This window comes from Gossypium raimondii, chromosome 7 (assembly GCF_025698545.1).
Source record: "Gossypium raimondii isolate GPD5lz chromosome 7, ASM2569854v1, whole genome shotgun sequence".
Classification (NCBI taxonomy): domain Eukaryota; kingdom Viridiplantae; phylum Streptophyta; class Magnoliopsida; order Malvales; family Malvaceae; genus Gossypium; species Gossypium raimondii.
The window spans coordinates 52,617,577-52,645,427 of record NC_068571.1 but is presented as its reverse complement, the minus strand read 5'-3'; the positions used below and the strand labels follow the sequence as shown (position 1 = coordinate 52,645,427).

Here is a 27,851-nt window from a genome sequence, read left to right as displayed (position 1 = left end):
ATTTGATTACCCCCCATTAAAATTCAACTCCATACGTTTATATATATATATGTATAATCTCAGCTCAAAAACAAACCCTCAAAAAAAACCCTTTGATCATCACCATGTGTAACCAAACTCAACAAACCCATCTTTATTTCCATCTTCTAGACCCAGAAAAACACTATCTTTCAGTATCAGAGATCATTAATGAAACTAAATCACTGTTGCGGTTAGCTTTTCCTATAATCTTAACAGGTCTCATTCTCTATTCACGTTCAATCATTTCCATGCTTTTCCTCGGTCATCTGGGCGACATAGAACTCGCCGCCGGTTCATTAGCCATAGCATTTGCCAACATTACTGGTTATTCAGTTCTATCAGGTCTCGCGTTAGGGATGGAACCACTTTGTTCACAAGCTTTCGGTGCTCAAAAACCCAAACTTTTATCATTAACCCTTCATCGTTACATTGTTTTTTTATTATTTATATCGATTTTAATATCATTTCTTTGGGTGAACATGTTTAATATCTTTGTTTATCTTCATCAAGATCCTAATATTACTCGAATTGGTCAAAAATATTTGTTTTTTGCCTTACCGGATTTATTTACACAATCATTGTTTCATCCCATCCGCATTTACCTTCGTGCACAAGGTATTACCCATCCGGTAACTTTATCAACACTCATCTCCACCGTCCTTCATTTGCCCATCAATTTATTACTCGTTTCCCAGTTCGGGTTCGGTGTCGCCGGCGTAGCGGCTTCCGCTTCTATATCAAACTTCTTCGTCCTTGTTTCACTTGTTGTTTACGTTTGGACTGCCGGTTTACATGAACCCACGTGGGAAAAACCGAGTTTCGAATGTTTGACCGGCTGGAGGCCGCTGCTTAAGCTAGCTGCGCCGAGCTGTGTTTCGGTTTGTTTAGAATGGTGGTGGTATGAGATTATGATTGTTCTGTGTGGGCTTTTGGTAAATCCAAAAGCGACGGTTGCTTCAATGGGGATTTTGATTCAAACCACGTCGCTTATTTACGTTTTCCCTTCTTCACTCAGTTTCGCGGTCTCAACGCGCGTTGGTAACGAGTTAGGGGCTAACCGTCCTTACAAAGCGCGGTTATCCGCTGTGGTGGCGGTGTTTGTATCTACCATGACGGGCCTATCAGCATCCACCTTCGCATCATCCATGAAAGATAAGTGGGCCATGATGTTCACATCAGATTCTGAGATCATACGTTTGACATCCATCGCCCTTCCCATCCTAGGGCTCTGCGAGCTCGGGAACTGCCCGCAGACCGTTGGATGTGGGGTCCTTAGAGGAAGCGCACGTCCTTCCACCGCAGCAAACGTGAACCTTGGTGCATTTTATCTAGTGGGCATGCCCGTTGCGGTTGGACTCGGATTTTATCTCGGATTCGGGTTCTCGGGGCTTTGGTTGGGCTTACTTTCGGCCCAAGTTTGTTGTGCCGGGCTTATGTTGTATGTTGTGGGGTCTACTGATTGGGACCTACAAGCGAAGAGGGCCCAGATGCTGACGTGTGTAGATACAAAGCTGCTAGATGATTGTGATGAGAGTAAGGGTGATGAACAAGAGCCGTTGGATTCGTATCATTGTGATTTTAGGCTGCTTAATTAACCAAGTTTAGTAGTAAAACAAATTATTAGAGGATTATATAAAACTCCCTTTATTTATTTATTTTAGTATTTTCTACTCTTTTTTTCTATTTTTGTGAATTATTTTGTTATTTTTTGTGATGTCTTAATTGTCAAAAATAAAATAGATTTTTTGTTCCCTTCTAAATTTCTTCCCTTTGTGATTACAATAATAATCGAGTCGAATCATCTTTTGACATTGAGTATCTAAGCGATATCCATAGTTGTATAATTTTTTATTCTCTCTAATTGAGGTAGTGGCCTTCGGACCCATTCTTATAAAAAAACTAATAATAATCGAGTCAAATCCAACTCTAATAGTAAAAAGTTCATGATCCAAATTAAGCATGTTTCAAAATTTGCTATTTGAACTTCGGGTTGAACTCAATATGTTATTATTATCTAAGGTTGAGTTTGATTCAAAACAAAATCGAACTATTCAAGTTGAGCTCGATTATAAGTTTGTTTACATGATTTATATATCCAAACTCGAACTTGAGCTCACTTCATATATATATATATATATATATATATATATATATATATCGATAAATTAATAAATTAATATCAAAATACTAAAAATATATTTATTCATTCAATAGCTCAAATTATTCAAATTATACTCGCTTCAAAAATAATTAAATCAAACTCAAGTAACTTAAACGTTATAAGTTATTTTAAAGAAAAATAATAAGTTCGTTGTTACATATTGAGGTTATTTTGTTTTAATCATCCTCAAGAGAAAACATTACTATTGAAATTTTAATTATTTAAAAGAAAATACAACACTTCCTATATGAATAGAGGTTAGCATTTACTTTTTTCCGATTCGTTTAATCAATTCTTTTATTATTTAGTGTGGTTAGTTCGGTCAATTAAATCGATTAATTCACTTACTTTTTATATATTATAAAAATTTATTTCAATTATATATAACATACATATATACTTAATCAATTAAGTTGATTGATTCAGTTATAAATTTCAATAACTAATTGACTTAATTGAGATAATAATGGATAAAATTAATAATACTCATATAATAAAGTAAATTAAAAAGAGGTTAAGAAAAAAAATGAAGGTAAATGTTTCAAAGATTGAGACATGACGAGTAATTTTGATACTTGTAGAGCAAACTACAGACAAAGGCACTTTAGAGTCATTCAATAGACAACACAAGGCAAGGTTTAGCCAAAAAAGTTGTATGTTTTTTCATTTAAAATTAAAGACGAGGTGAATAGCTTATTACCCAAAAAGGCAATCAAAAGGGTTAGGGTTGAAAATTTGAAAACCATAGATGCTAAAACATCATTTGTGTTGACTTCTATCAGGCACAATAGGTAAGCCAATGGTATATCAATTTCATGTTACAGTTAAATTTGGAGGGTTTCTAAGAAATTTGGTCCCATCCCTACCTAAAAAATATTGCTACACTATTATTGTCCTTGTGGGTCTAGCAAGAAAGCAAAAGTTTTTATAGGCCTAACCCAATTTCATGGTGGTGGTCGTAGACGGTGGTGGAAATTCAATGTATTGGCAAAAACAAAACGTGACAATCTCTCGTACTTAATTAAGTCAGTAGAAAGTGTTGTTGAAGTAAAGAAAATAGTTTAGGCACATAAGACAATGAGAGAAAGGGTCATAGATGAGTGTTTATATTAAGTGTTCGGACTGCTTGAAGCATATTTATTGATTGCTAAATTAACCCTTTTTTATATCGTTGACATATTTTATGATAAAAAATACTCTGTGATGAAATGGTGACTAGCACTATTTTATTGTCTTATTTATCTATTTTCAGAGATAACAAATTTTAGAATAAAAGTATTGGACTAATTATTTTGGACATATTTAGACGAATAAAACCCAACACACGATGATCAATTGAGTGGAAATTGAAGACTTGAAGATTGGTTTCTTGCAGATTAAATCAGGTTGTTTGCAGAATAAGTAAAGTCACTTTTTATAGTTAAAAACTTTGGATTGCACTGAGACTCTTGTGGAAGTATTATCTTATGCTGAGTTTTAGCTTTACTTTATAAAAAAGTTATTAGATTACAACTCTTATGTAAACAAAACTTAAGTAGTATATAAACTTAAGTTTTGTCTAAGTTAAAAGAGTAACCAAGAGTGAAAAAAGACTTTGAGAGAGCACAAATTTGTTCAAGTTAGGAACAGGTATGTGTGCATTATTTTTGTAAGCAATCAAGGGGTCTCTTGAGTTTCCGAACTAAGCTTTTGAGGGGGAGCTTAGAAGGAGAGTGATCTAGTCTATGTACAACGATGAGGTTGCTAAATTGGTGAGTGTTAGACCAGTCTTAAGACTTAAATCATTGGTTGTATTGTGAGAAAAATAGTGAATCATTGTTCTAGGCAATGCTCGCAAATGTAGACCGAGGATGAACTGCATAAACAATTTCGATTTTTATTTTTACATTTTTACTTTTTCAACACTTTTTATTTCATGATTGAAATTGCGGCCACAATTTCAAACACCATTTTAACTACAATTTCAATTTGCTAAGCAAGTAATCCCCCATTTCAACAGACAATCGTTGGTATAGTTATTATATTTATATTGGTCCATAAATATTGCAAATATGAGAATGGCGGTGGGATGGGAAAGGAAAGAGACCAATTATTTAGAAAGTTACCAATCAAGACTTGATTAGGAAACGTCAAGACAAGGTGTTTGACATTTGAAAGATACAATCTTTGACGTATATTCATGTTTTCAACTATTTAAAGATATTTAGGTTATTCACCGACAATACAATTAGGGTTAATTTCATGCCTAAACTATCAACGTTATAACAGGGATCTGATTTGTTTCAATATTCAAACAGAAGCCTACTTGGCGTATGCAGCCATAGAAACCAAATTCAAAATGGCTAAAAGTAGCTTCTCCTTTCACGTCACCAACAATTTCTTTTATGATAATTATAATGTGAAACTTTCTGTTTGTAATTGTTAATAAAGGTAGAGAATGCAAGTTTTTTACTATTCAAATTCAAAATTTATCGCGAGCTTTGTCCGATCACATTTTCATTTTTCGTTTATTTGTTCTTTGTTTACTTTGATTTTAAATTATAATTATTCAAATATGTATTTGTGATTGTTCATTGTATGTATACTTGTAAAACTCTCAAAATCTTTTTATTTGATCCGTCTGATTTTAAATCCAATCCAACCTAATTTGACCATAAAATAAATAACTCAAATCTAAAAAGTAAACCCAATACAATTCAGATTAGCTATCAAAATCTGAAATTATCCTAACTTATAATAAATAAACTTGAAAAATTAAAACTTTAAACTCGAATTTAAAATTTATTCAAACTGATATGATTGTTTACTTATCCCTCTAAATTAATTCGAATTACCCAATTGATAGGTGTAGATATTGATGAGGCCAATATCATGAATAGCTTGCAAACGTCAACTTGGAACCCCACTTTATTGAATTTAGTTAGGGGATTCTGTATATGAAATGGATAAAAGTAGGAACAATGAATATGGGCATAACAGGCTCTAAGGAAAACCCAAACGTGAGTGTTGTCTTTTCTTGTTGATGATCAGCATTTGACATATCAGTTATGAAATTTCATAATCAACTGGCTAAAATAGTTTTGCTCTGTTAGAGGTTTTGAAATAACAACTTCAAATTTCGAGATATCTAAACATCATCGAAGCTAAAATAAAAAAATAGAAAAAAAGTTTATCTCCAGTTTCGAGACTTGAAAAGTATTGTGTCGAGACATGAACTTTAATGTCTCGAGACATGATATTATTGAAACAAAAATACAAACAATAAAATGAGGCCTGTCTCAAGACATGAAAAACCCTGTTTCGAGACACAATGCTGAAGTTTGACAAAAAAGAGTGGATGTAAATCCTAATCTCATAATGACCTAGTACAACTCTAATTAATTTATGAGTATTATAAGAATGTATGAATATTATGAACTGATTTGATATGAGTTGCTTCAATAACGTAATGCAATGTCACACATTTGGATTCAACAATCGAGTCGGGTGTGGAGTGTAACATACTAGATATCTTTTTTATGTTTGTACATGTCTAGTCTTTTGAGATTCACAACATTTGCATATATTTATGAGTTAATTGCACCATACATCCCTAAATAATTACACTCATTTTAATTTGGTCTCCAAACTTTAAAACATTCTAATTTCATCCTCAAACTATCGAGGTTATATCAATAAGACTTTTACATTACTAAAATCGTTAATTTAACTGTTAAATGGGACGTCAAATCTTATGTGCTATAATTTAAAATGAAAATTTTAAAATTTGAATATAATAAAAATAGATGTAAAAGTTTTGGTTTTGAGGTTTTTGAAGCATTTACAGCTTTATCGAATACTGAATCTTTCTTTTTTCTATTTTACCTTATTTTTATAATTGACTTTTAAAGTTATGCAACATTTTAATTTTCTTTAAAATTTTCAGTTTAAAGAATTACATATAAGATTTGATATGTCATTTAATAATTAAATAATAATTTTAATGAAAGAATATGATTGATATAACATAGATAGCTTATGATATAATTAAAATATTTTGAAGTTCAGAGATCAATTTAAAATGAGGGTCATAGTTTGTAGTTTGTAGATGTGGTGCAATTAACTATATTTATTTAGAAAAATAATTTCAGACAAAGACTTAGGTCACATTTTGGACTGGATTGAACTATGAGCCCTAGGCCTGATAATAAACCTTTGTCGAATAGGGATATTCAGCAGCCCAATTTTTGAGACTCATCCTCCCAATCGAAGACTTGCTGCCGCACTCGACTCAAGTCATTCCCTTTAACCGAACCATTAAGATACAGAAGAACAAGAAGATATACTCATTCGCTGGCTATGTGGACTTTGAATGGCAAAGCAAGATGGCCTTAGACTTTCGAGCGTTGATGACTGTGTAGAGAAGCGGGAGCAACTCAAAGTGATGAGTTTGTTGGAAAACAAATGCCTCGAGTTAATCATTTACCTTTATACTTCTAGCATGGTCATAGCTTAGTTGTTCGATATCTTTGAGAAATTTCGATGCTTGGTTGCTCCATGTCTCATAATTTGCTCATAGTGCTGTCATGTAATAATTAGTTATTTATGTAATATGTGAGAAAATACTTGGTTCCTACACCTTTTCATTTCATCATCTTTTTTTTTTTATAGATTTTGTGGGTACTTTATGTTTGTATAATTCATGCCTACATAGCTATATTTAAACGTAGTGAAGCATGTATGTATTTAACCATGATTTCATTGTTTTTTTTCATTAGAAAAATTAATGAGATGTTTACTTTTCTAAATATTAAAATACTCTTTTCAATCACAAATAATAATAAAAATTGTTTTATAATAAAAGGTCACGCGTCACAAATTATCAAGTTCTAAAATCAAATCCACTCAATTATATAATTTTATGTCCATATCAAAATTTTACAAGATCATGTTTAAATATTGAACTTTTTTCCAATCTGAAAACAACACGTATTAGTCAAGGTACCAATTTTTTGGTGTTGTGAGGGTGTTAATACATTCCTTACATGTAATCGACTCCTAAACTCAAATTCATTTTACTCTAGTTTTTTAACATAGATCCAAAAATTATTTTTTTAAAGAATTTCATTTTTTTTCTTTTTTAAAATGTAATTATTAGGTGACCGATCATATCTCATCAAAAAGATTAGTGGCAACTCTTATTCCCTTAATAGCATCCATCATTGTAATGAATTTTTACATGTCTTTTCAAATGTCGTCAAAGCTACTTTTCAGTTAAAAATGATTCAACAATTTATATATTTTTAAAATATAATTCCTAAACTCAAATCCATTATAATATTCTCCAAACCCAAATAAATACACTCATTACTCAAATCTCAAATCCAATTAGCTAACAAGACATTGACATTGTTGACAAAGGCTAAAACCTTAAGTCTTGGAGTACTTAGGCCTAATTCCCAAATTTCCATATGTGGGATTTTAATCTTCTCATGTGCGATTTTCCATGTAGGTAAAATTTGTCTAACTACATCTCAATTCATCTATTAATATTTTGTTAATTTGATTCTACTTTATACTTACTCGGACATATATTTGTTACCCTCTTATAACTCCAACCAAAATCTCTATTCCAAATTATAACATCCCAAACACAAATTCAATTACTTATCACCAATATTTTAACCAAAATTTCAAGTTTTCGTTTTCAGTTAAGTCAATCGATTAATGGAATTGATGAACTTAAGCCGGTTTGGTTATTTTAATTTTTAAAAAATGGATTCAATTATCAACTTTTATTTTTGCAAGACCATTTAAATTAATTTTCGAAATTTTTTAACCCAACCAATGTAATCCATATTCCGATTTAACTTTCTTAGAAGGATAAATAGTGTCTGGCTTGGTTGGTAGGGGGGATGACCCCATCATTTTATTGAGATGGAATTTCATAAGATAAGCTTTGAACAAAATGGTCCAATATCACTATCATTAAACAAATATGGATGGTTACTTGAAGTTTGTGATAACTTTCAGATTCTTTCATACCTTACCCTAAAATAAATGAAATGTTGTACACAAATGGTTTTGGCAGTTCTAAATGTTTTTCTTACAAGACAATGGCTTCTGAACAGCACAGGTTGCCAGATGAAGACAAGAGACAAATTTTGTAACAATGTCCAACTATACTTCATCTACAAAAACTACCATTATTCCTAGGTTCCTAAGAACCATAATTTCGCACTCTACATTCATAAATCACTACAAATTGGGTTATCTCTGCATAATTCAAGATAAAAGTAGAGTTTCTATTTAAAAAATGAGTAAATTAGTCCATGTATATTAAATCAAAGAGTAAATTGATTATTTATGTTAAAATTTCACTATTTTATTGTTAAAAACTGATATGACTGACAGAATAACTAAACGGTGACACATGACATGTCACGTGTACCTCATGCTGACGTACAAGACCATTTTTTAATAGTAACAATGGGTGAAATTTTTAACAAAATGACCAATTTGCTTTTTGATCTAACATATAAGGGCTAATTTGCCCCCCCTTTTTCTAGTAAAAAGGGCAAAATGCAATCTAACTCTTACTTAATACAAAGACCTCCTTGATATTTTTACTTAATTTATAGGTCTCAAAGATTTTAAAAAAAAATTTAAAGCATTATTTTTGGCAGATAAGGAGAAAGATGATTTTTTTCTGGCAGAAAGGTGAAAAGAATATTGTGTTAAAAACAAACATTCTAAGTAATGGTCTGAAAATTGTGGATGAAGTAGCTGTGTAGGTTCTGCTTTAAAACTAGTTTGAGAAGTTGTAATTGACTAGCCATCTCCTTCCCCTCTACTTTTGTATGAAAACCTCCTTAAGGTTGTAAGACTTTATGGTGTCATGAAATGTGTCATTTACAGCAATTATTAACTCCTCCACCTTGGGAGTATTATTGTTGTAGTTCACCTTTCATATCAATTTGGGTACTTTTTCCTCTCCAAGGAGATGAATTATTGTATGATTATTGAAAAGAACTTGAAGGTATTTTTGGGCATCGAAATTTGTGCTTTAAGGATATTCTCTTTAATAAGAATATTATTGGAGGTAAAACTATAGAGAGTTTTAAATTAAGAGTTTGATTATATTTTGATTTTTTTATTTAAAAATTGAATAAATTAGTTCATATATGTTAGATCAATAAGTAAATTAGTCATTTCTGTTAAAATTTTCATCCATTTCTAATGTTAAAAGTGGGTATAGCAGATGAAATAATCAAGCAATTACACGTGGTGTGCCACATGAACCTCACATCGATGTATAGAAAGCAATTTTTAACAGTAGAGATGGATGAAAGTTTAATAAAAGGACAAATTTACCTTTTAATCTAACATATAAGAACTAATATTTTATCTCTCTTTTTTTTTTGTGGAGGGGATAAAATACAATCTAAATACTTTTACCTACTATAAAATAATGAAATGGATAGCTTTAAGTATGTACAAGGATGACAATTTTTGAATCATTTGATGGACTTCGAATTCATTCCCATTGAATGGAGTGAGTATTTAAGAAAAAAAATGAATGCTAAAGGATAGGGCAGTGAGTATGGATTGATTATGGCCATCGTTTGCAACCACGGTCTTGCAATCATGGTAGTTCCTTCTCAAATATTCTTTTGACAAAATCGTTGATCCTCGATTTTGAAGTGGGGGTAAATTTGAAGCACAATTAATTTCTCCGCTGTTATCTTAGACAGCCCAATATGAAGTCTTTATTTTCTTCTTTTTTTCGTAAATCCGTTTGTGAAAAAAAGATTACAAACAAATATGCCAGACCTCATTTTGGATATTGTCTCTGAACTGTCTGAGATCCGCCATTGCCATCAAACTAAGGCCAGCTCAGAAACTAGATCTCGTATCATCCACCAAGTTACAATCCTACCCTTTCTCTTAGCTCCGGATTCTTTTAGGGGTGTAATCAAATCGAGTCAAATTTAAATAAAGGACAAAGTTAAATTCGATTTAAAATTTAGAGTTCAATAGTTAACTCAAGCTCCATTAAACATCAATTTTTAAGTTCCAACTCGACTTAAGACATAATCCAATTGCTTGAACTCGATTAAATTTCGTACTCAATCTCAATTAAATTTATCCGTAATTAAATTCTTTCTATATAAACAAGATAGAAATGTGATTTCACAATATATAAATATATTAAAATGATTAAGCTCGTAAATCATTTGAATTGAGAATTACAATACTCAAATTCAACTCTATTGGTAACTCAAATTTAACTTCACAATTACCAAATTGATTTTGAGTTTGTTCCTACAAATACTAATTTCTCATTTACGCTCTTAAGTTTTCCATCCATGGCATCCCAATCTTTTGCACCAGTTTAGTATAGAAAGAAATTAGATACATCAATTGAACATGTACAAGTTGCGTTACAGATTAATTTGTATTAGAAAATTTAAGATTATTTTAAGTTATATCATTTGAAGTTGAAAGTATTCAAGTATTTTACTCAAGCTTTTAAATTAAATCATTTATAATAAAATTAAAATTTTAAAAATCAAATCAATTAGTTTCATCGATTCAATTGATTTAAAAGAAATTTAAAAATTGATTTTAACCTAATTCAATTAATTACGAGTACTTTGTTCAAAACCTAATTTAACCCTTTAAATTGAAAGGAATTTAAATTTAAATTAATGGAGTTGAATTTCGAAGAGATATAAATGATATCTAAGGGACATCATTTGTTTTCACTTTGTCTGGTTACAATCAGTAAAGTGGTAGCAGTAAAAGAGTCAGGAAAATTCATAAAGATTCAGCATTAGCTATCAAATTCTTTTTATATTGAATTTCTCAAATTTGTATTTGGATTCTTTCATGATTGTGAAAAGACTGAGAACATAGGGTTTGATTTTTTTTTTTAAAAGGTACATGAACAGTATAATGATCTTTGTAGTATATACCCTTTAAGCATGGGTCACAATTTGGGTGTCCAAAAAAATATAAACATTCGAAAGAAATTTAAATTTAGAGCACAAATAAATGAAAGGGATAAAGTGGTGTGTCGCCCACAAATGAAATTCAAAATTGTTTTCCGTGACCCGTTCCACTATATAAGAAATTATCATTTTATCTTATTACTAAAATGATAAAATTATAATAACATGATATTGAAAAAATTCTATACATTTTAGTTTAAATATTTACTTGATTTTAAAAATATTAAAAATATTAAAGATAAGTAGTAAAAATTAAATTGAAGTAGAGCAGGGTGGGGTGGGGCAGGGCGGGTAAAGATGCATTCAACATCCATGGAAGTGATAGTGAAGTTCAAGATTATACATCCATAGTGGAGCAATGTGGATGGTGGAGGAGAGTATGCCAACTTTAGAGCAATGGTGGATTTAGTAATATTCCCCCGCCTTGCTCCTTTGCTATCTCTAAGCACAATCTTAGAGTTCCAAGTCATTACATCTGAATAGAATTCAAGTTCAATGATCAAATTGGGAAACATCGTCAAATTTCGGAACTAATGTGGATCAACGAAAATTAAGAGAACAAATTGAAAAAAATAACTAATTTAGGGACTAAATATTGTTTTATCCATAAATGAAATAAAACAGTGAAAAAGAATTTTTTTTCCCTGCAAAATTCACAGTTATAGATGCTGGGAATTGCAGCAATTGAGAGAAATGTTTCCCAAAAACCCCCCAAAAGCAAGAAAGGGCTGAATTTTGCAGCCAAGGGGCAGTACAGCTATACATTGGGGGTTTATATATAAATATATAATAGGGTCAACGTTACATAAGGGAATTAAGAAGAACAAAACATATTCACCAGAATGCTACCCAATTTCATTGGCTGTGTTTGTTTTTTACTGTTTTCATGCTGTTAAGTTTTACACTGAAATATCGTTTGGCTTTTTTTTGTTTTCACTTCCATCAAACAATTTACCTTCCAGTTAAAATCTTTATTGATTTGAGTAGATTTATCAATTTTGATTCAAATCATAAAAGTTCAATTTCACAAACCCAACATACTCGAATTTGAAAACTCAATTTGGTAAATTTGAATCTGAGGTTGATATATCTTTACAAAAAATCATCATCTTGAAAAGGATATTAATTAAAAATTACCTGAATAAGTAATTGGAAATAATCTAAACTTGAAGTGAGCAAAATTCGAGATAGCTTGAACACAAAAGTGACAAATCTTGAACTAACCCAAACTTGTAGTTAACTCAAATTGAAATGAACCGAAATTTCAAAATTATAATTGTTCAAATCTAATTTCACTTGAGTGAAAATTCAACTCGTATGTAATTAAAAAATTTAGGATTTAAAATTAAAGTTAGTTATAAAGTGTTTTCATGTAATTCTTGTTGAAACCTTTTTGAAATCGACCTTTTATTTTAAAAAACGAAAATAGGAGTAGCCACCAATCACTTTTGAGAGGCATGATCAGGTTACCTCGTAATTTGATCATTTTCATAAGAGGTTTGATTTATTAAAACGAGGTTTTTCGGTCTACAAAAATCCAGAAAATGGGTTTGGAAGTCGGTTACGCACTAGGAAAGTTTAGCACCCTCGTAACGCCCAAAATTGGTACCTAGTTGATTAATTAAGTGTCGAAAGTTGAAAACTCGAAAAGAGTTTAAATATAAGATCCCTCTTTGTATCAATGTATTTTTTTAGTAAAATCTCTTGAATAAATCAAAACGTGTAAAAGGACATCTTATCTCGAAGTAACGAAAAGGTCGTATCCTGTAAGTTAGGATACGACATCTCGAATCCTCGAAAATAAGCTTACCCTTTATTTAATTACTATTTAAATCACATGTGTTTTAACTTTGAAAGGTATGTCCAGTTATTTAGGTTCAATGAGAAAGTCAAACCCCGTAAGTTAGGGCACGACTTCTCGAATCACCAAATACGGAACCTTGTCTTGTTTCCTTTTTTAAACTTCCTTTTTTGAATAATAACAATGTAATATTTAAAACGATGGGTATAAATCTTATTTGAGATATAGTGTAAAGACAACTAATTATATCTAAATATAAGGCATGATGTAGTGATGGTGAATCAATACAAAATGACTATATGGATAGAATATTGGAATGATAAAATATAAATAAATAAGGGTATACTTTAATAATAATATAATCTAAATAAAGTGACTTAAAATAAAATAAATGAAAAAATACATGATAGACAAGACACGACTTAAAAGTACCAAAAAAATAATAAAAAGAAGAATGAAATAAAATAAAAATGAGATAATAGTCAAAATATAATGATATGTACAAATATGAACAATATGGATTTAAAAATGGGAAAAAAACAAGATAATAATAAATAGGTAAATAAAAAATAATAATAAAATCCATGAAAAAGGCTTTGAATAAATAAAGGATTTAATTGAAATCTAAATGAAACTCGGGGTATAAGTTGCAAATAGTAAAAATAGGAGATTGAAAAGCGAAATATCCCTTGTCCTTATGCGCGCCTTTTTTCGAATGGACCAAAATAAAAAAGAAATGAAATTATATGGTAAAATTTGGAAATATATAAAAATAGATAGGACTAGATTGAAAAATAAATAAAAGGCTGAAGGATCGAATCTGCAAATAACCCATTAGACGCGAAAACACGCAAATCTTGGTTGCTCTCGGGTCGGATCCCGGGTCAGGTGAAACGATGTCGTTTCAGGCGTTCAACTTTTAAAACGGTCCAAAGACCAAAATGAAACAAAAGTAAAAATAGGTGACAAAATCCAAAAATATAAAAAAGGATAGGCCCAGATTGAAGCAAGCCGCAAAAGCGGAAGGACTAAAGGTGCAAATAGCCCCTTTGTCCAAAAACACGCGGATCCTAAGGCTCTTGGGTCGGATCTCGGGTCAAAGGCCAAAATGGCGCCATTTTGGGGCTATTGAATCCAGCTCTAAAACGACGTCGTTTAGCAAGTCTATTTAAACCAATTTTTTTTAAAAAAATCATGAGCCTATTTCTAAAAAAACATTTCTAAAACTTTCTCTCATCTCTCTGAAACACGTCCCTATTCCGGCCTAAGGGTCTGGCGAGCCCACGATGGCCACCAGTAGCCGGCGACTGGCTCCGTCGTTCCCGGAGGCCAAAAAATACCGAAAATACCCCTTTTGGCCCGCTTTAAGCCTAGTTTTAAGATCTAGAAGGCAAATGCCTGAAAAATAGAAAAAAGAATGGAAAAGATTCGACCTTTGCCCTTTTCTGCCGATTTCGACGCCAAAGAAAGTTTCCGATGACGAGTATGTGAAGCAACTCAGGTGAGTTTCTTTATTTTCTTTTTATTTTTATTTTTACATGTAAAATATAAGAGATTTTAAGAGTAAAAAATAAAAATAAAAAACAAAATAAATGAATCACCTTTTAATATTCTTTTGTATTCGATCTTTTTTTTTTGTATTTTTTTCTCCTCTCCATTACATTGATGGTTGGTGTGGCTTTTATAGCCAGTTTTACAATATTTTTGTTTTCTTTTTCTGCCATACACTGTTTGTTTCCTGTTTCTTGTGTTGTTTCTGTCCCTTTTTTGCTTTGTTTGCAGGTGTTGGGGAGGTCAACGAAGGCGGGAAAGGCGGTCCTCTTGCTCCATTACATTGATGGTTGTTGTGGCTTTTATAACCAGTTGTACAATATTTTCTTTTTCTTTTTCTTTTTCTTTTTCTGCCATGCACTGTTTGTTTCCTGTTTCTTGTGTTGTTTCTATCCCTTTTTTTGCTTTGTTTGCAGGTTTTGAAGAGGTCAACGAAGGTGGGAAAGGCGGTCCTCTTGCTTCTTTGGTGAAACAGCGGCAGTAAGGGTGTCAGGCCTCGGGACAAGGTGCGGGCGACCCGATCGAGGAGGAACGGCGTATGGCTCTAGGATTTTTTTACTTCTGCTGAAATTGTTTAGGCTATGGACCTGCTAATTAGGCTTAGGGTTTTTTTTTACTTAGGGTTTGTAACTTGTAGCTTCAATCTATTCGACTACAACTTTAGGAAAATAAGACTCGCCACAATGACTTCAATCTGTTCCACTGCAATTTCAGGGGTATAGGATTTGCGACTTGTAGCTTTAATCTAATCCACTGCAACTTCAGGAAAATAAGATTTGTAACTTCAATCTGCTTCACTACAACTTCAGGGAGATAAGACTCGTTACAATGACTTCAATCTGTTCCACTGCAATTTCAGGGGTATAGGATTTGCGACTTGTAGCTTTAATCTAATCCACTACAACTTCAGGAAAATAAGATTTGTAACTTCAATTTGCTCCACTACAACTTCAGGGAGATAAGACTCGCCACAATGACTTCAATCCATTCCATTGTAATTTCAGGGGTATATGATTTGCGACTTGTAGCTTTAATCTATTCCACTGCAACTTTAGGGAAATAAGATTCGCATTTTCAACTTGCTCCACTGCAACTTCAGGGAGATTAGATTTGTAACTTGTATTTTTAATATGTTCCACTATAACTTCAGGGAAATAAGATTCGCATATTCAATCTGCTCCACTACTTCAGGGAGATAAGATTTGTATCTTCAATCTTTTCTACTGTAACTTTAAGGAGATAAGATTTATAGCTTTAATCTGCTCTACTGCAACTTCTTAGAGACAAGATTTGCTATCTTCAATATGCTCTACTGCAACTTCAGGGAGATAAGATTTATGGCTTTAATCTGCTCCTCTACAATTTCAGGAGATAAGATTTGCTATCTTTAATCTGCTCCACTGCAACTTCAAGGAGATAATATTTGTGGCTTTAATCTGCTCCACTGTAACTTCAGGAGATAAGATTTGCTATTTTCAATTTGCTTCATTACAACTTTAGGGAGATAAGATTTGTGGCTTTAATCTGCTCGACTGCAACTTTAGGAGATAAGATTTGCTATCTTCAATCCGCTCCACTACAACTTTAGGGAGATAAGATTTGTGGCTTTAATCTGCTCCACTGCAACTTTAGGAGATAAGATTTGCTATCTTCAATCCGCTCCACTGCAACTTTAGGGGGATAAGATTTGTGCCTTTCAATTTGCTCCACTACAACTTTAGGGGGATAATATTTATGGCTTTAATCTGCTCCACTACAACTTCAAGAGATAAGATTTGCTATCTTCAATCTACTCCACTGCAACTTTAGGGAGATAAGATTTGTTATCTTCAATCTGCTCCACTGCAACTTAGAGAGATAAGATTTGTGGCTTTAATATGCTCCTCTGCAACTTCAGGAGATAAGATTTGCTATCTTTAATCTGCTCTACTGCAGCTTCAGGGAGATAAAATTTGCTATCTTCAATCTACTCTACTGCAACTTCAGAGAGATAAGATTTGTGGCTTTAATTTGCTCCTCTGCAACTTCAGGGAGATAGGATTTGTCATGATAACTTCAATCCATCCCACTGCAACTTCAGGGGTATAGGATTTGTAGTTTCACTGATTTGTTACACCATTCTCTGAAGAACATGACCTGTAGAGTCCATTTCATGGATCTATTTATGTCAAGTGATTAGGATGTCATGATCAGAATGAATCAAACACTCCTAACTAGATGTGTATGAATGATGTTTCCATGAATGTGAAATGTCATTTTTTTCGAGAATGATCATCTTTTAATGCTTAGGTTAACATTGCTCGTTATTCGTTGAAGTTCTATCACTGACGTATTACCTTGTCTTCTTCTTCAGTTGGTATTTTTGACAGAAATCTCGAGGAAATAATCACAATTTAGACTATTATTTGCCAAATGTTTCCACCTCTTAGACTTGGTTAGTTCTGACTAGTGGTCTGGTTTCAGGTACTCGTACCATTTAGAAAACCTTTCAGAAAAATATGCAGAACTTCTTTTACTTGAATATTATTAGTCCATTAATCGCTATTTCAATGAAAAATGCTTGAAAAAGATCATAACAATGGACAAGATTAGAATTTATTGGGACCAAAGCTCGAAATGAATAAATTAATCAAAATAGCAAATTTTGCTAAGATACAAAATGAATAAGATGAAAATAGGTGCCCTAGATATCATGGCATGAGCTTTTTCATACTAACTTCTCGAAGACCCTTTGAACTTGATATGTGTTTAGAAGACCTAGAGTACTTTGTTAATGCCCCAAGATGTAGCATCCCTTCTCCTTGTTAATTCGGAAAGGACAAGACTACCACATGCCCCATCTTCGATCAAAATTTGAATTTCCCTTTCTTGGGTTTTCAACTCAAAACCCCTTTGGTCTCAAAGCGCCCTTTTACGAGTTTTCACCTTGGCCTCTCTTTTTTTAAGTGAAGTATTTCTTTATTGAATTTAAATTCACAGGATTAGACAGGTTTTTGCCATCCATCTTGGTCAAAATTAATGCTCCTCTAGAAAAGGCTTTTTTTACCACATAAGGTCCTTCCCAGTTTAGTATCCATTTTCCTCTGAAACCCTTTTGTGTGGGAATGATCTTTTTCAATACCAGGTCCCCTTCATGAAATTCTCTGAGGCGAATCATTTTGTCATAAGCTCGCATCATTCATTTTTGGTACATCTGACCATGACAAATAGCTTTTAACCTCTTCTCTTCAATCAAGTTCAATTGATCATATCGGGATTGGATCCATTCTACTTCATCCAACTTCAACTCTACCAATACTCGGAGATATGGAATCTCGACTTCAATGGGCAAAATCACCTCCATTCCATAAACCAATGAGAAAGGCATTGCCCTGGTAGAGGTTCAGACAAACGTTCGATACGCATAAAGAGCAAATGGTAACTTCGCATACCAATCTTTGTAAGTCTCTGTCATTTTCCCCACTATATTCTTAATGTTCTTATTGGCTGCCTCCACCGCACCATTCATTTTTGGGCGATATGATGATGAGTTGTGGTGTTTGATCTTGAATTAACTACAAACCTCCACTATCGAATTGTTGTTCAAGTTCAATGCATTGTCAGATATGATTCTTTCTGGCATTCTATACCAACATATGGTCTCTTTCTTCAAGAATTTACTAACTACCGACTTCTTGACATTGGCGTAGGAAGTGACCTTTACCCACTTGGTAAAGTAATCGATGACCGCAAAGATGAATCGATGCCCATTGGAAGCTTTTGACGAGATTGACCTAATGACATCTATGCCCGACAAAAAGAAAGGCCACTGAGAAGTCATAACATAAAGAGGTGAAGGAGGCACATGAATTTTATTTCCATAAATTTGGCACTTATGGCATTTCTTGGCATAACTGATGCAATCCCCTTCTATGGTAGACCAATAATACCCGAATCTCATGATTTGTCTGGCCACTGTAAAACCAAGATTTTTTTAGCCTCAACAATGTCTACACGTCTTAGTAGTACCTGATCATTTCTTCTATTATATAAGATCTACCCATTTAAGACATAGTCACTGGCCAGTCTTCTCAACGTCCTTTTATCATTCTCAATTGCTTGGTCAGGGTATTCACGATTCTTCACATACCGCAGTATATCATGGTACCAATCGTTACCATCCTTTTCTTCTTCTTCAATGTTGTAACAATGAGCCGGAGCCTCATAAATAATCATCTGGATAGGTTTTACATCTTCCTGTTTGTTCATCTTGACCATGGAAGCTAAAGAAGCCAGGGTGTCAGCCATATGATTTTCATCTCGCGGGAGATAACAGAAGGTGATGCCGTCAAACTCCTTAATTAGTTCAAGGACCAGCCTTCTATACTCAATCAACTTGGGATCTTTTGTCTCCCATTATCCTTTAAGTTGATAGATTACTAGTACAGAATCCCCATATACCTCTAGTACTTTGATCTTATGTTCTATGGCCACACGGATACCCATGATGCAAGCTTTGTATTCTGTCATATTATTTATGCAATCAAAATCCAATTTGCTAATAAATGGATAATGATATCTGTTTGGGGATACCAGGACTGCTCTAATTCCGTTACCCATAGCGTTGGAGGCCCCATCAAATTTTAGTTTCCAAGGATGTCCTTCTTGAGCCTCTTCTTCAGTGGTTGCAACATACATCAGATTTTCATTTGGAAAATCATAGTTTAATGGCTCGTAATCTTCTAGAGCCCTACTGGCTAGAAAATCTGCTATTGCACTCCCTTTTACTGCCTTCTGGTTTACATAGACTATGTCAAATTCGGAAAGTAGAATTTGCCATCGGGCCATTCTTCTATTCTGAGCAATCGACTCCATCATGTACTTTAGATGGTCCATTTTTTAGATTAGCCAAGTTGTATGGTACAATATGTACAGTCTCAGTCTCCAGGTTGTCCAAATTAAAGCACAATACAACTTTTTAATCGGCGAGTATCTTGTCTCACGACAGCAGTAAGGGTGTCAGGCCTTGGGACGAGGTGCGGGCGGTGCGATCGAGGAGGAGCGGCGTAGGGCTCTAGGGTTTTTTTGCTTTTGCTGGAACTGTTTAGGTTGTGGGACTATTTAGGTTATAGGCCTGTTAATTGGGCTTAGGATTTTTTTTTGCTTTGGGCTTGTAATAATTTTTATTTTGGGTTTGTAATAATTATTTTTATTTTATTTCTTAGTTTATTTTTTGATGGGCCCGGGCAAAAATGGCCCATTACAATTCTAAAAACCTAGCGTTGAGGGCTATAAAAGATAAGAATGGATGGAAGATCACTATTAGTGTTTGAATTGAGGCTATTTATTACCAAAATGAATGAGCTTATTCTCATTAATGGTAATGAAATTCTTTTAACTAAATATTAATTTATTTGCTAGGGTTAAAAAATTAAAAAGAGTTATTATATTTTTGTATTTTACGAATAGAGGCAATGTTGTTATGGCCCAATTAAGGACAACTGTTACATTGAGTTCAACCTCATTTAATGATCCCACCTCATTAGACTTACCAATTCATTTGATTCATAACCAAATCCAGTTCACACCGTAAATCAGACCTAAAATCAAACTTTATAAAGAGACCGTCATGAAAGAAGGACCCACTTTCAACCCTTCTTCATCTATAAAAACTTTGCCAAGGAGGCGGTGTAACACCCCTTACCCGTATCCAACACCGGAATAGGGTACGAGGCATTACCAAAACACATACACTTGTAAACGTATTTAACCGAGTTATAAAATTTCATTAATATATAAAACTTTCAAAATAATTAACATGTTTCTATAACTTTTCACAATATATCCTCAAAATATTATAATCATAATAATTAGGGCCTGCGAGACCCGATACATACTCATGCAATTTAATGCTTCATTTCCATTTCATTCAATTCGCAATTTCTCATGCTCATAATTTAAATCATATCACTAGCAATTTCCATTTAATTCACGTACAATTCAATGACATCAAATTCAAAACTAATACGTATTTACCATTTAACTCAATGTTTATTGATTATACCATTCAATAACACATTTATGAAATTCTCAATTTAGCAATGAAAATATCACTTTAGTTTGAATAACAACATCGTCCTGATATAAATACACTACCACTTATCCATTTACTTTAATTCTTTTGGGCCCATTTGTCACTTACCATCCTTAATCAAATTAGGGAGCAGTCACGGAAAATTGAGTACTTCACTTTCACTTTGCCATAGTATAACTATGGTCTTACGTATGATCACTTATCACTTGTCCCTGATCAGATAAGTGTAGCCACCTATCACTTTGTTTCTTGATCAGATAAGTGTAGCCACTTATCACTTTGTTTCTTGATCAGATAAGTGTAGCCACTTATCACTTTGTCTCTTGATCAGATAAGTGTAGCTAAAGCTATCACTTATCACTTTGTCTCTTGATCAGATAAGTATAGCCGAAGCTATCACTTATCACTTTTCACTTGTCACTTGATCAGATAAGTGTAGCCGAAGCTATCACTTATCACTTTCCACTTGTCACTTGATCAGATAAGTGTAGCTGAAGCTATCACTTATCACTTTGTCACTTGATCAGATAAGTATAGCCGAAGCTATCACTTATCACTTTGTCACCTGATCAGAAGTACTCAAATCCGGCGTTCCGCTCAATTTGATCATTTATTCATATATCAGGCTTACCAACATGTGTTAATTCATAAACCATTCATGGTATTATTTCATGCCAAATCATATCTGAATATACCATACACACATACTATGAAACTTTATTTTCACACATGAGCTTAAACCATGACCAATAATGCACAAAATAAGCATCATTCATATTTAATCGTTTATGAGTTATAATCAAACATATGACCATTTATACGAATCATTCATATATTTCCCAATTTTCCTCCTCCTCCTCTCCATTCCACATCCTTAATGTGTATAACACACTTAAACAACATTAACCATAATTTCAATATTCACTAACATGTATATTCAAAGTTGTTTATCCGAGTCAGAGTCACTAAATTATTTTTATCTGGAGCTACAGACCTCCAAATTAAGATCCGTTAATTTTCCCTGAAACTAGACTCACATATCTTCATACCATAAAATTTTCAGAATTTTTGGTTCAGCAAAATAGTACAGTTTATTCTTTAAATTTTCCCCTGTTTTGCTGTCTGACAGTTCCAACCACTCTTCACTAAAAATTAATTATCTCATTGTACAGAATTCGGATGATGTTTTAGCTTGTTTCTTCTAAAAATAGACTCATTAAGGATTCTAACCATATAAACTATAACTCATAATCATTTTTGTACAATTTTTAATGATTTTCCAAAGTCAGAACAGGGGAACCCGAATTCATTCTGACCTTGTCTCACAAAATCTATTATATCTCATGATTTAAAATTCCATTGCTCACATCATTTCTTTTATAAGAAACTAGACTCAATAAGCTTTAGTTTCATATTTTATTCATCCTCTAATTCAATCTCTATAATTTTTGGTGATTTTTCAAAGTTACACTACTGCTGCTGTCCAAAACTGCTTTAGTGCAAAATGTTGATTTCCATTTTGCCCCAAATTTTACAGTTTATACAATTCGGTCCTTTCTCAATTAACCCCTCAATTAATCTAATTTTCTCAATTAGTACTTTACTGGACATTATAAGTTGTTACACAACTATTGAAATTCAGAATTTCCACATATAACTCTATCTTCAAACTCTTTTACTATTAGGTCCCAAACATTCACTTTCTATTCAATTCTTTCAATAAAATCAGCATATGAACAATTTAAAGCTCTAATTTCATGCTAAATCATCATATACTTCCAGCACATATTCATATCAACTTTCAACTTCTTTCATAAAATCAAAAACTAATGAATTTAACAAGTGGGCCTAGTTGTAAAAGTCATAAAAATACAAAAATTTCAAGAAATAGTCAAGAATTGAACTTACTTGTAATAAAAATATGAAGAACCAGCTTGAAGAAGCCCTTCCATGGTGTTTTAGCTGATGAGAATTCAGAAAAATGAAGAGAAATCTAGATAATTCCACTTGGGTCCTAACTTTATTAAGCAAATTTTCCAATTTTGCCCTTAATTCTCCTTACTTTCTTGCTGATTTCATGCCTCTGCCGTCCAGCCCAAATAGACCTTGGGTCTATTTGCCTTTTAAGCCCTCTTCCTTTTATCATTTAAGCTATTTAATCATTTCCCAAAATTTTGCATTTGTTACAATTTAGTACTTTTTGTTCAATTAATTATCGGAACTTTAAAATTTCTTAACGAAACTTTAATACTAACTTTTTAACACTCCATAAATATTTATAAAAATATTTATGGCTCAGTTTAAAATCCCCGAGGTCTTGATACTTCATTTCGATTCTAATTATTTTAATATTTATTTCTAGTGCACTATTCACTATTTCAAAAATTTTCCTAACTTCATATTTAACTTATACTTACTAAATTAATAATATTTTCTACCCATTTGTCGAATTTAGTGATCTCGAATCACCGTTCCGACACCTCTGAAAATTCAAGCCATTACATTTTTTTTTGTCGGATTTGTGGTCCCGAAACCACTGTTCCGACTAAGCCTAAAATCAGGCTATTACAGGCGGGGCTAGATAAGGGGATAGCTTTAACTCCCTCAAAAATGGTAAAATTGTCTAATAACCATTTTAAAGCTTAAAAAATTACAAGTTAATATGATGATAAAATTGCATTTTAACTTTTTATCTCCCTAAAACAATTTTTTAGCTTCAACCCTATGAAGAGATAAAGGTAAATAGATAATGTAAAAACTCCACTTTATAGATACACAACATACTTTTATCACTATAAATAGTGGTTTTCTACACCCCTAACCATATAAATTACTCTCGTTATCCATGCTCTAACGATGTAAACTTCCATAAGAAGCTGACTTTACATTTTATGTTGTTACAAAAATAAAAACAAATGCAAAGATTTGTTTACCTTACTCTTTAATCATGCGATCAAGACTCGATCCTATAAAGTATATTTAATAGTCAGCTGTATTTTTATGAGAAATTCCTACAATCAACAAAAAAAAATTGCAAATAGGTAAAGAAGAAGCGTAAGCACATTAAAAAAATCAAAGGTTTCACGAGATTGTCAGAAGCTGAGGTCCCTAAGGGCATCTTTGTGTTTATATGTCTGTTTTTCACACTGCTAAGACACTGTTTTATTTTGTTTTTATTTTCTTGCCAAACCCAAACTTCCCTCAAACATTGGTTTCCCATTGGAGCTTTTAATTCTTTCTTTTTTTTTTTACTATCAATATATTAAAAATGAACTCTTTTTGGAGTATTAATCACATTATAATTACATTATAATTATTAATAATTTATGTTTTCCTTTTAAGACCCTCTGAATCTTTCAGCGGCATGTTTTTGTCATGTAATGCAGTTTCTCCCAATGCCATGGCAGTATTTTATAATTTTTATTCCCTTTTCTCTGGTTTTGAATTTCAAATACTACTAATATGAACACAATGACTTTTGTATCATCAAAAATTAAAAAAAGAAAGGTCTAATTATGACTGTTAACCCTCTAGTTTAATTTGTCTTGATTAGGTCTTGTAATATAATAAAAATCAAGAAGTTAGGCAAATTGGGTAGCATTAAACATTGTCATTAAATTGTTGAATTGAATATCAACAATGTATATGCAACAGATTAGTACAATTAGAAGTTCAATTTCTTATATTTTATTAATAACTACACTACTTTCTCAGTTTTCATAAATTGTGACATATTAAAGTAGAGAAGTTAACTTCTTAATTTTTGTATAGTAGAGTGATGAAATTCAGAATTAAACCAAAATATTTCTTTGTTCCTTTTAAAAAATTAGGAAATTAGTTTTTTTTGGTAAAAGTATCATTGAGGCCCCTGTACTAGAAGTCAGATTGTATTTTACTCCCTCTACTCCAAAAATAAGCAAATTAGTCTCTATAAGTTAGATCAAAGAGCAAATTGATATTTTTTGTTAAAATTTTATCAGTTTGTACTGTTAAAAATCGACGTGGCTAACGGAATAATCAAGAAGTGATACTTAGTGTGCCACGTGTACCTCATGTTGATGTACAAAGATCAGTTAACAGTAGAATTGGAAGTAATTTTTAACAAAATGACTAGTTTGCCCTTTGATCAAACGTAATTTATCTAATTTTTAAATTAAGTGAGAAAACAGGGTAGAAGAGGATGATAAGATGATAACTTAGTTCCCTTTATTTTAGTTTCTAAAAAACCAAACATCTTAATTTGCGGAAAATTGAGAAGTTAATTTATTTGTTAATTTGGATGTCGATAGTTATTATTAACATAAAAATTAATTTGAACAATTTATATAAAAAAATATTTAATTAACTTCTCGGTTTTCGAGGAATGGTTTAAAATTATTTTATTTTTCTTGTTTCCCAAATTTTCTTCTTCACAAATAATTGACCTTTCTTCTAAAATCATTACTTATAAAGTATAGTAATGTTATTCTTCAACAACTTGCCATCACCCTTTTTAACAACATGGAAAAGCAGCTAAAATTGTGAGCTGAGGCTGTATTCAGTTCACCATTTCTACTTCCCAAAGCTATCGTATAAAAATGGGCCACTTTTAGATTTCACTTTTAAAAGAACCCCCTTTCTTTCACTTGTTTTGCATTTAAGTAATGGGAAAAGCTACAAGGTGGCTAAAGAGCTTATTTGGGATAAAGAACACCAAAGAATGCCCAAGTTCCGGTGACCGGAAAGATAAGAAACGGTGTAGCATTGGCCATTCAGGGCGGGAATCAAGCGGCGGATTATGTCACAACCCTACAACGATACCACCAAATATATCACCGGCAGAGGTGGTTTGGCTGAGATCATTCTACAATGAAACGGAGAAAGAGCAGAATAAGCACGCAATTGCGGTGGCAGCTGCCACGGCTGCTGCTGCAGATGCCGCTGTCGCCGCCGCTCAGGCAGCTGTGGCGGTGGTGAGGCTTACGAGTCATGGAAGAGGTACCATGTTCGGCGGTGGTGGACATGGAAAGTGGGCTGCCATTAAGATTCAATCCGTTTTCAGAGGCTATCTGGTAATTTAAATCGATTTTGGGTAGTTACATATGGCGGAGCAAACGTTGTTTTCTTGACTACTCGACCTAAAAAGGGTGGGTGTCGATTTTTTGTTTTGTTTTTGAAACATGGAGTTTTTATTTTCGAATTTCAAAACAGGCTAAAAAAGCATTACGAGCTTTGAAAGGATTAGTGAAAATTCAAGCACTTGTTAGAGGATATTTAGTGAGAAAACAAGCTTCAGCTACACTTCATGGCATGCAAGCATTGATAAGAGCACAAGCTACAATCAGGTCCCAAAAAGCACGAAAATCTATGGTAAAAAATTGCAATAATTCAACTTTATTTTCTGCTTTTTTTGATTTAGACCTTTTTTTTTTTCTTGTTTTTTAATTAAAATCTATATTGTAGGAGAAATTTGATGATACAAGGAGTGAACGCACTGTTTCTTTTCATAGTAGAAGATTATCGGCTTCTCTTGATACACTTAACATTGAAGAAAGTCCCAAAATTGTGGAGATTGATACAGGTAGACCTAAATCGAGATCCCGAAGAACCAACACATCAGTATCAGATTTCGGTGACGACCCATCATTTCAAATCCTGTCTTCTTCGGTTCCAGCTCGACTTCCGGCTCGTTTATCTGTTCCGGATAGTCACACTGATTGGGGACTAACCGGAGATGAATGTAGGTTCTCAACAGCACAAAGTACACCTCGGTTCATCAATTGTTGTGTGTCTAATGCACCGGTCACACCAGCCAAGAGTGTATGTGCTGATAACTTTTTTAGGCACTATGGGATTGGGAACTTGAATTTCCCTAATTACATGGCTAACACACAATCATTCAAGGCTAAATTGAGGTCACATAGTGCCCCGAAACAAAGGCCGGAACCGGGACCAAAAAAGCGGCTTCCGTTGGTCGAAACGACGGAGTCTAGAAGTAGTTTGAGTGGTGTTAGGATGCAAAGATCATGTTCACAAGCTCAAGAAGCTATTAGTTTCAAGAATGTAGTGATGGGAAAACTTGATAGATATTCCTTAGAATTTGGTAGAGATAGTGAAAGGACCTGTTTGCAAAGAAAACGGTGATGTTGTGTAAGAAAAAAGGACTGCCTCTGCCATGGTAGTGAACAAAGATAGGTGATGAAACAAGGTAAATTGAAAATTTTCCCATATGAATTCAAATCTCAGTGTTATCTCAAGGAATTTGCCTTATTGTCAATGAAATTAAATTCCATTTGTAGTGGCAATCTCTTTCAAATTATTGGGTTCCATTTGGTTGCAAAAAAATCCTTTTCTTTGTAATTGTTTTCACTGAAAATATGGAAAATGTATTATGGAGTACTTGTATTAAGAGTTAGATTACTTTTTATCCTAGACAAATTAGTCATTATACATTAGATTAAAGAGTAAATTAGTCTTTTATTAAAAATTTCATCCATTTCTACGATTAAAATGAATGAAATTTTTAACAGAATAACCAGTTTACTCTTTGATTTAATATCTGAGACTAATTAACTTATTTTTAAGTAGAAAAGACAAAATGTAATCTGACTCTTCATACAAGGGATCTATAATAATTTTGCCCTAAAAATATTTTATAAAACAAAATAAGAATAAGTTGGGGAAGAATTTTGAATTATTCCCACATTGTTATGGTTATTTTATTGGTTAAATTATGGTTTTAGTCCTTACACTGCATTGAAGATTTAAATTTTATATTTTAATCTGTCATAATTTCATCGTCTTATAGTTATTAATATTATGTCTTAGTCCAAATTACTAATAACCTTAAAATTTTCCGATGGTAGACTGATGTAAATTTTTTAGAAAAAATTCCAAATCATGAGGCGAAGCATAACCTTTTTAAAATGAAAAAATCATTGAAAAATATTTTCTGATAACCATAATTTCACCTTTTAAATAAGGAATTTCGGATTTTTATACATGTCGGAGTAATGAATTTTTTTAATGGTGTTGATTTGGACTAAAGCAGATTAAATATAATGCATAAGTTCACAAAATTGAATATAATATAAGGACTAAAACCATAATTTGACCTACTTTTGTTCTCCACCATCATTGGAGATAAGTGGAATTAAAGATTCATAAGGATGTTGAAAAATCATGCCATTTTGATGGTGGATTTTTTTTTCCTTTTCTTTCTCATACATGAAATAGTATATTCCTCTTTTTATGAAAATAGAGATAACAAAT

General features: G+C 32.6%; 3 protein-coding genes across 3 annotated transcripts; 2 read left to right on the top strand and 1 right to left on the bottom strand.

The window, feature by feature from the left end:
- The first annotated feature begins 64 nt into the window (after nt 1-64).
- LOC105789919 (protein DETOXIFICATION 51) lies at nt 65-1,781 on the top strand. Its single transcript, XM_012617233.2, has one exon. The coding sequence runs from the start codon at nt 105-107 to the stop codon at nt 1,614-1,616; it is 1,512 nt and encodes a 503-aa protein (XP_012472687.1). The 5' UTR covers nt 65-104; the 3' UTR covers nt 1,617-1,781.
- Nucleotides 1,782-18,562: 16,781 nt separating this feature from the next.
- Nucleotides 18,563-19,402, bottom strand: LOC128042583 (uncharacterized). The gene is made up of 2 exons (XM_052633981.1): nt 18,968-19,402; nt 18,563-18,862 (listed from the first exon to the last, which is right to left on the bottom strand). Exons 1-2 carry the CDS (start codon nt 19,400-19,402, stop codon nt 18,563-18,565), a joined length of 735 nt encoding a protein of 244 aa, XP_052489941.1.
- Nucleotides 19,403-25,056: 5,654 nt separating this feature from the next.
- LOC105790017 (protein IQ-domain 26) lies at nt 25,057-26,884 on the top strand. Its single transcript, XM_012617433.2, has 3 exons — nt 25,057-25,651; nt 25,791-25,949; nt 26,043-26,884. Exons 1-3 carry the CDS (start codon nt 25,244-25,246, stop codon nt 26,721-26,723), a joined length of 1,248 nt encoding a protein of 415 aa, XP_012472887.1. The 5' UTR covers nt 25,057-25,243; the 3' UTR covers nt 26,724-26,884.
- Nucleotides 26,885-27,851: the final 967 nt, after the last annotated feature.